This window comes from Thalia democratica, chromosome 3 (assembly GCF_965202585.1).
Source record: "Thalia democratica chromosome 3, ktThaDemo2.hap1.1, whole genome shotgun sequence".
NCBI classification, from domain to species: domain Eukaryota; kingdom Metazoa; phylum Chordata; class Thaliacea; order Salpida; family Salpidae; genus Thalia; species Thalia democratica.
Genome location: NC_139167.1, coordinates 39,515,312 through 39,525,278, shown reverse-complemented (window position 1 = coordinate 39,525,278; position 9,967 = coordinate 39,515,312). Strand labels below are relative to the sequence as shown.

The window sequence follows — 9,967 nt, the reverse complement described above, 5'->3', positions numbered from 1 at the left end:
GCCAAACGAACTTGCAGCCTTCCACCCCAACATTCGACAAAAAAACACTGTTTAACTTTTTTGCGTCCCTCTTATTAGTGATGGGTGCTAAAATTTCACCTCTGTTTCTGCATTTTATTTTAGCCTGACACTTTGTGGTGGCCTCGTGAAAAAACGTGAAAGTGCCGGTTTTCGTTGTCACAGACTTCTTACAAGACATTCTAGGATACACTATAAACCTAACAATGATTTAAATTAAAAATGATTTCTATTTTCTTGTTTGAATAGAAACAAGTAGAATAAAACATTCCTTTTTACTGAACTTATATAAATAACAAAAAGTTATTGTTATCACATTTCAGTAGTTGACTTTTTGAGCTAGTCTGTAACTTTGTTTAGATTTTTACCAAGTTAAACAATAGTAGTAGGAAAATTGAATTTATTTTATCTTTACTAATACCAAACTCTTGGTTTTTATCTCAAATCTTTAGTAAGGTATTGAAGTAACTAAATATATCTTAAATGTTAAAATCTTATTTTATAACAGTACCAGTATATAAAGTATAAGCTGCACTAAGAGTTTAAAATGATGATGGTTTTTAATAGTAGAAAAGTTTATGAACTTGTATACTAAAGCTGTAAATTTAATTGTTCTTAACGTGAATTTTATAGTAAAAGTCATTCACTTGGTGATAAAAGCTGTTTTAAGGAATACTTTGCCTTAAAAGACTTTACCTATTATTTTAAGGAGTATCTTAGCTAATTAGAAGTGTGTAAAAGAATTATAAAAGAACTGAAACAGTCCTAAATACTTTTTTATAACACTTAAATTACAAGCACATTAAGTAAGTAAGGTAATAAAATTTATAATTGCCTATATATTTTATACAATCAAACAATAAAACGCACAATATTTGTTGCATTGTTAACCAAATACACGTAAGTATACATTTTATAATTCTATACGTTTTTCTTTAGTTTAAGTTTAAAGTTAGACTTTTAATTAGTAAATACTTTTTAACTACCCTCTATTACTGTATCCCATTTTTGGTTAAAAATGGTATAAAATATATACAACTACAAACGTATTAAAATAACTGCGGCCCTTAAAAGACATTTTCTATATAGTGCGCCCCGCGAGAAATTTATACTAGTAAATTTAGCAGCGAAATGTAAAAGGCTGCCGACCCCGTTGTATATGGTAATAAATGTTCTTTTTAAATTAAACTTATAAGTAATAATTTTTATAACCTTTTTTAATTTGTTTTTAGCTTATAATAACGTCATAATGATAACAGCAAAGCCATAATTTCTCAACTTTTACTACACATTTCATAAGTAGAAGTAGACATATAAGTGTACAACTTTGAATCAACTTGTAAAATTCATACATGTTTGTTCTTTTTTAGTTATTTTAATAACTTACTAAAAACCACTTGTACAATTTAAGTTCTAATTGCACCCATACTAATTTAACCTAACTTGGAATTTCAAAAAAGAAAATTTGTCTCCTTGTGTTTATATAAGTTCAGAATTATTATTGCTTGAATAAGAATTTAAAACATAATACTTTTCCAACTTATATAGAAATATGTAACTTACTTTAAAAAGCTGAAATATATCTAAACACTTTTTGATAAGATTTGAATAACAAGCGCTTTAAACAACTGTATTAAAAAACTAGAACTGCTTATCTGTTTTATACAATGAAACATATAATACTTGTGCATTGTTTTTAAAAGACACGTAAAAGTCTTATATAACATAATACGTTTCAGTGACAATATGGCTGTTTTAATTAACACAGGTTTTATGAGTTTCAATGTTATTTAATTTTAGCTGTTCACATTAAGTAAATAGTAGCAAATGTATTTGTGCTATACACTAGCTATATATTAAAAATACACTGACCATATCAAATTTAAATACAATTGATTTTGCAGACAATATAAAAGTGTAAAAGAATATTATGGAACTTCAGTTACAAAAAATCTTCAGTTATAAAAGGTTAGTATTTGATATTAAAACTTAATCAAAGTAACATTTGAATCAATAAAAGTTTTTTATTTTGTTTAATTGTTTTGTTTTTTAGATAGAAACTGTTAAAATCACATTTAAGCATATACTAGTTTTAGTTAAATAAATTAATCAATTTTTTTTTTTTTTTTTGATAGTGTTGAATCAACTATAATCAAAAAAATAGTTGTTAAAACTTGTCTGAAATATGTGTCAATCAAATATTTTTATAAAACAAAGTACTTTTAATAAGCAAATTAAATTATATAGTTTTCTTTTTGACTATTCATAAATATTTTTAGGTTTGTGTGTTTAGGATTACTCCTAGCCCTGCAAGGTGGACTCTGCTCGAAAATGGGTACTTGTTTTTGTAAAATTAAACATTAGATTTTCTTTTAAATAATGAGATTAGCTTTTAGTCTACATAACAATACTATTTTATAGCTAAATTTAAAAAATATATTATTTAAAGTCTTAGTATAGTCTGTCATATATACTTGTTATACATGTAATTATAAGTTTTCTTTGCAATGATAAAGTTAGATTAATATTAATACTAAGCAGTATTTTGTGCAAAAAACAAAATAATTAATCTTTTAAGTTTACATTACTGTGTGGTTTAAAGTAATTAGGTATAAGGTAGAACTTTACTTTTTTAAAACAAAAAAGTTTTATATTACTTTTTAGTAAACTATTTTATGAGCTTACTTGTAAACTGTTTTAAAAAACTAATGAAAAGTATTGACAAAAGCTCGTCCAAAACATGTTAAATAAAATAAAACTTTTGTTTTTATTTAATTTTAAAACATAATTACCTACATTGATATTTCACGCTTAAAGGTGTTACGGCGCTAGTCCAAAAAAAAACAGCTTGTAACAAGTTTCAGTTTCTATAAGCTTCTTTGTGTGTTAAACCTTTTTAATATAAACGTAAGAATAAACTCAATGTGTCCAACATACAGCATGTAATAAATTTAATTTTTTATGCAGATGTTAAATTCATGTACGTGCCGGCAGGCTCGGACGCAGAACTGGTGTGCAGAGAAGTTGGCGGGAAGGTGATGAGGCTAGATGAAGGAGGTGTTGACGAGTTGGAGGAGTTGGTTAAGCGGCAGGATGAAGGGTACGAGAGTTACGGTTACGTGAACGCTTCAACAGGTTGCGTCAACTTCCTTGTGCACTTAAGTTCGAACGTAAAGCGGCAGCACTCCTGCTACAACATCTTGGTCGCCTACAGGGTCGTCTGTGACCTCAAACAGCCGTCAATTGCAACCGTCAACTCGGAATCTAATGCCCTTTCATGGTCTCCTGGAGTTATTGCCGTGACATCTGTGTTGGCTGCAGTTGGCTCAGCGGCAGTCGTTGTTGCACTACTCGTTTGTTTTGGCCCTGATAGCTTAAGAGTAAGTATTTTTTATTTTTCAAATAGAAAACTCTAATGAATTTAATATTTTATTGCATTTGTGCATGTTTTTTTGTAATTGTACTTAAAAACCAAAATTGTTTCAGGTAAGAAAAAGTCTATTTTTTGTTTATTTATTCTCGAAGTATTTTTATAAAGTGTACAAAATGAATGCTTTAGTTTTAAATCTTTAAAAAGCAGCTATTTCTTAAAGATAAAACTGAACATTAATTTAAGAGGGCAGCTTTATATATTGTTCAATGTGCAGTTTACTGCTTATCAAAACTGTCTCAGCAGTAATTTTTTGCATTGTTTTAAAACATTAATTTTTTATAAAAATTAATATAAGTATTTTCGTAGACTGTACAACTAAAAATTTATTTACATGAAACTGAAATACATTTATTTTAATTTAACTCTTTTAAAATTCAAAGTCAATAAGTTTTTGTTAAACAAAAATATAGTTTTAAATTTTTAACATAAACATCAGTACTTTTACAAAATTTATAAACCAAGATACTTTAATAAATATTTTTATTAGTTTATGGTTTTTTGTGAGTAAACAAACTTCTGAAAGCAAAATACATTTTGAAACATTTTCTTTTTGCAGAGTTGTATCAAGAACTTTTGTTGTCTGTCAAAAAGAGTAAGTTAATTTTGATATGGCTAATATGTACCTTTTGTTGTTTTTTGTTTGTGCATTTTTATCACAGATTCATCAAAGTTTATCTACTAATCACTATTTTAAACTAATAAACCACAGCTATATTAAATCTAATAATTAATTACCCAAGTATAACTTGAACAACTAGCACAGATAGCAATCTATAAAATTTTATTTACCGCAAAACAATTTAAATTCAACTAATATTAATAAAAATGAATAAAGAAACTGAGCTTTAATTAGTCAACCTAAAACGTGTTTACCGTTTACCTCTACAGCTTGTGTGAAATAAAAGCATAAAATGTTATGTTTAGGTTGATGTTATTCCAAATGACCAAAGAGGAGAGGCCATCGGCATGGAAGCTGTTGGCCCAAGCAATGTTGGAGGAAATCAGCAGCATGTGGAAATAGGTGGTGATGTTCTAGAAGATAGAGCTGAGGATCCGAATGTTGGAGTGGGTGCTGATCCGGATCCGAATGTCGATCAGCGGGCGCAAATTGAAGATTGGGTCGACCGTTTCGTCGAGGGATGGAATCGCGTGATTGTTTATGGAAACTGAAGGTGCGTTTGTTTAGGGAATTTTATTAAGTTTTTATTTCTTTTTGTTATTTTTATTTCTGGGTAGTACATTGTTAGGTGTAATTATTTTTTATGTAAGATTATATTTAGGTTTAGAAAATTTTATACAGTTAGGAAAATTTCGTTTAATTGTTTTTTTTTTTTTGAAGGCGATATTGTTTTTAGGAAAACAGTTTAGTTTAATAAGTACTAATGTTATATTTTTTTTTCGTAGTAAAAGGGTATTTCGATTATGTACGAATGTAGAAAACTTTATTTAGTACTTAATATATATTTTAACTTTTTTGAGCGCTGTATTAAGTTTTTGATTTAAGAAATTGATTTATGCCTTTTAATTTTTTTTATTGACTGCAATACGTTTTAAAAAGAGGTTATATTTAAATGTAATAAAACTAAAAACTGAATAGTTTTTAATTTAACATCGTCATTTTGGTAATTAACTTTTCGTTAAAATTTTCGTTTAAAATAATTTCGTTTAATTTTGTTTTAGTTTATTTTTATTAAGGTAGTTTGTGTTTTAGTGTTTAACTTATTTTAATTAAATTATTAATTAAAAAAAATTTTAAAGGGGTTTTTACATAGATTTATACAACTTTTTTCATAAAACGTACATTCTTTGTCGTCGGTTTTCATTACTTAAAATAATTCTTAGTTTTTTTTTCATAATAAACTTTGTTTACAGATTGATTTTTGTGTATTGAATATATTATAATAGTGAAGTGATAAATGCTTTTGTGAGATAACTATATGTATGATATATTTTAAATTATTATTTGTTAGAATACTGTAAACTGTAGTTATTTTACAAATATGTAGTCATTATTTACAACTGATGGCAATGTATTGATTTGTTTGTAGCATGCTTATGTTGTTAGTTACTGTTCGGAATTCTAAATGTTAGTGATACCAATCCATGCTAAATAAACATCCATTTGAAAACTTATTTAAACTATAAAAATTATTTACAAAATACAAGAGATTTAGAAAACAATTAAGATTGTAATAGATCTAGTTTTCTTATGTTTAAATCTAGTGCTAGAAGTTCTCTGTCTGACGCTAAGGTAGTTTGCTAAGCTTTTTTTACTAGGTTAATGCCTTGTTAAAATGTAGAATATTTAAAACCCGCCTTTACTTTGTCTAATTTAGCTAAGTTTTTTTAAAACTTCAGTAAGCATATGATAATCTTTTATTTACAGTTTAATAGAAAATACTTACTTTTGTTAGAACACCTAATTAAAAAATATAATTTCAAAGACTTTATGAATATTAGTTGATAAATAGACGCAAAATGAAAGACACAATAAAATTGGATTGTTTTTAAAGTATACTTTTTCATTCTCGTCACGTTCCGGAGAATAAGTTTGCTCTATTTAATAATATTTAATAACATTGTATGTCTATTTCGACTGATAGAGGACCATTGTTTTTCCATTTGTATCGGTTGCCATAGTAGAAATTTTAAGCATATAGTTAAGTTTGAAACAAGCAAAATTAAAAAGTTTAATTGAAATATTGTAAAAGGTTAACTTACCAAATATTTAACTATCACTAACATTTTAAGTGCATACTGAAAACATACAAAAAAATTAGTTTTAAAATTAACTTTAAATTTAACCTTTTTCATTATTAAGACAAGTATCTTTTAGCAATCTCTGCTAAAAACTCTTATATAAACTTTTTTGTGCTAGCGAACGATGTTTGTAAACCTTGATCTTAACTTAAGTACTTTTGCCATATACTCACCAAACTTAATAACTTGTTAATGTGTATTTAAAACAAACTTAACTTTTGTGAAACAAGTGACAAGGTTTATAAATTTAAAAAGAGAAAATAAGTATAAAAGGGAAAATTAAAATTGAACTTTTCGAGCAGAAATATCTTGACTTGGCTTTTAAAAGAAATGAGAAACTACTCGTTAAAAACTATTTTGTTATAAACTTTTTGTTGTAGTTATTTTAAAAATCGCTTTTAATTCAATTGTACGTTCTCAAGGGTATTTAATTATATGTCGATTATAATAGATATTTGAAAATTATCAATTTTTATTGATCCTTAATCTAATTTCTAGCTCCTTCATCTTAAACAAAGCTGAGAGGTTTAGTGCTAACTGAAATTTATAATTAAGTCACAATTGTTTAGGTCTTACTTGGGACCGATTAAAACTTTAAGGTGTTTCTCAAAAAAAAATTTGCTAAAACAGCATATTTTTTTAAAGCTTTGTAATTTTTTTTATGATTTATACCCTTATTCCTAACCCAGCTTACCTAAACATATAAAAATTAAAAACTAAATGGAAAAAAGCTGTTTTTTTTAATGACTCAATAATTATTAGGAAACAAACTCAAGTGCTTCAATAAGCCTTATTTACATGAATGTCATAAAAGTTTAATTCCCGTTTTACTATAAACTATTTTTATTATAACAATTTTAATTAAAGAGCATTACAAATTAAACTAGAGCTACAACTAGTGTTTATTCTTTATTTAAACACTTATCTTTAACCAACCTTACCCAAAAACATTAAAAATCAATCAAAAAATGAAGTTTAAATAATTAAACTAAAAATAATACAAAAAAATGTTTTTATTTGTTGACTTATCTTTTTTAAGCTTGTTTTCAGCTTAGACTGATCTTTAAGTATACTAGCCGAAAAAAAAGCAAAAAAATACATCAGATATAAAGAAAATATCTAAATAATTTTTTTTTCAAAGCATAAAAGCTGAGCTGGTTACACTCTAAACTAAAGTTATCATATAAAGTTTGTCAACAAACTTTAATGTGAGGATAATGTTTTACACTTACGAACAGTTATTTAATTTGTTGACATTTTAGCACACATGATCTTTTCAGATGAAAAACTGCAGCAGGTGTGCCAAATCACTTAAAAGTGTTTGTAAATTTTCTAAAGTAGCATGTAAGTGTTATTTTTTATTTTAAACTACTCACAGTTATTTATACTATTAACAAAATTTGAAAAAAAACTTAGTAGCTATAAGAAAATCGCCACACAACTACGCCAGCATGAAATCTTTAATTAATTCAAACTTTTGTTAAATATTTAAATCAATTACTTACTATCTTTTAATATTTTATTTGTATAACAATGTTTATCTAAAATATAAATAGCAAATTTTCGTTTTTTGCTAGATTTTTAAAATGGCGTAAATATAGCAGTTGTAAAAACTACAGTTTATTAAATTTAGATTTTCAATCGTGTAGTATCGATAAACTAAGATCAAAAACTAGACGATTTCAAACTGTTACATTTCATTTATAACGGCTTTGCTTTGAATAGAAACATAAAGAAAAATTTATTATAAATTAATAATAGTTTGTTCTGGAAAGTTTGTTTCGTTGAGTTTTAAAACTATACGTAGTACGTACAGTGTTAACTTCTAGCTAAAAATTTATTATCATTTAAGTTTGGTTTGGTTCATGCTCATATCTGTGATAAGAAAAGCATTTTCCAAAAGCATTTTAAGTTATTATTAATTGAAACATGGTTTATTATAAATCAACAATTTTTAAGTATCAAAACCATTTGTACTACAAAACAAATATGTTAATATAGACACCACACTATTTCTTTATTGTAAACAATTGTTTAATTATAAATTGAATTTGCTAAGTAGAATAGAATATAAATGTTAATTATCAAATAAGTCACATATAAGTAAAGATAAAGATAAAATCTACTTATTGTTAAAATTAGTAAAAATTTTCTACAAGTATTATTATTATATATAAATTCAAATCTTTTTTTTTTAATATATGTGGAGTTTTAGCTTATGTTTTCATATATATAAATAAGTTAAACAAATTTAAAAAGTGGGAAAGTCCCCAGTCTGCTTTTAACTAGAATCAATATAAAAAAAACCATTATAATAAGTATATTGGTACCTATCGTATCTTAACGACCTCTCGTATCTTTACGAACTTTTTCTGCGGACACAATGTGCGTAAATAAGCGAGAGGTTACTGTACTTAGATAGAAGAAAAATGTCATCAGATACTGAAAAATCGGAATCATATTACAGTGGCTCATCGAGCGACGAAGAAGTTTCATTTGAGAGGTCATCAGACACTTGTTTAGATGAAACCAGTAGTCAAGCCTATGAAGAGTTGAACCAGAACGACATTATGAAAAGTATTGAATGCGCCGTAGAAAAACTTAAATCTGTAGCATACGGTTTGAGTCAGCCTTAAGCAAGACTTATGCTTCAAAAAAACACTGGTTTTCGGATTTGGCTGTCAATGCTTTTTTTGAAGATGATACGGTTGAGAAAACATAATTTCGACTAAAAAAACTACTAAATGAAACAGATTCATCTACCTCAGAATGTGAAATTTGCACTGCTTTTAATTCTTTAAAAGGTATGGAAGTTTTTAAATGCGGCCATTGCTTTTGTAAGAAGTGTCTACAAAAATCGTTCGTAAAAACATAAGAAATAGAATAGTTGACATCTCTCGTCCAAAATATAGTTTGCTATTATCTTCACAGCTAATAACACAGTCGCTCGGAAGTGAAAAATCTCGCTGTATATACTTACGCCTTTTAGCTCAGTCTTACGTAAACAGCAACAAAAGAGTGTGGTGCCCGAGTACCGACCGCAGCTTGGCTATCAGATCAATAAACTTGGAAGACAGCTACAACGTCCGGTGCTCCAACGGACATGAGTTTTGTTTCAAGTGTCAAAAATCTTGGCACGATCCAATTGACTGCCAGATGCTAAACAGTTGGTTGTCAACGAGTCAACAAAATGTTGATAAATAAGATGAAATAAAAAGCAATGAAATTTGGATGGCGAAAAAGACGAACGAATGTCCGAAGTGCAAAACTGCAACTAAAAAGATTGGAGGGTGCAACAGAATGAAATGCGCAGTTTACCATTATGCTTGGACTTGGGTTCATCCTTCGACTAAATCTGGCGTCTTGGTTTTAATAACGCAGCATAGATTAGAATATAAAGATTTTGAAATCTTCATAAAAGCCGAAAATAACTTTAAGTCAGAACGTTTTTCAAGGTACTTTGAGTCGTATTTTGTCAACAAAACTGACTATAAATTAGAAAGCGAATTCGATTTAAGACGAATCTGTGAAACACCGGAAGATAAAGATGACTGCATAAAAGTAATAGAAGTTTTAAAGGATTCCCGTAGACTTTTGATGTTTTCCCATGTCTTTGCCTATTACCTCAAAGATTACAACAAAAAGTTGCTATTTGAGCAAAAGCAGAAAATATTCCAACGTTCAGTTGAAAGACTCAGTAGTTTTTTGATGAGAGACTTTGGAAAGTTTGTTAAAAGCCTGAAGTGTCAAAGTTAG

At 27.4% G+C, this 9,967-nt stretch overlaps 1 protein-coding gene across 1 annotated transcript; it reads left to right on the top strand.

The window, feature by feature from the left end:
* The first annotated feature begins 9,442 nt into the window (after positions 1 to 9,442).
* Positions 9,443 to 9,967, top strand: LOC145832278 (E3 ubiquitin-protein ligase ari-1.1-like). Its single transcript, XM_082939596.1, has one exon. It carries the CDS (start codon positions 9,443 to 9,445, stop codon positions 9,965 to 9,967), a length of 525 nt encoding a protein of 174 aa, XP_082795722.1.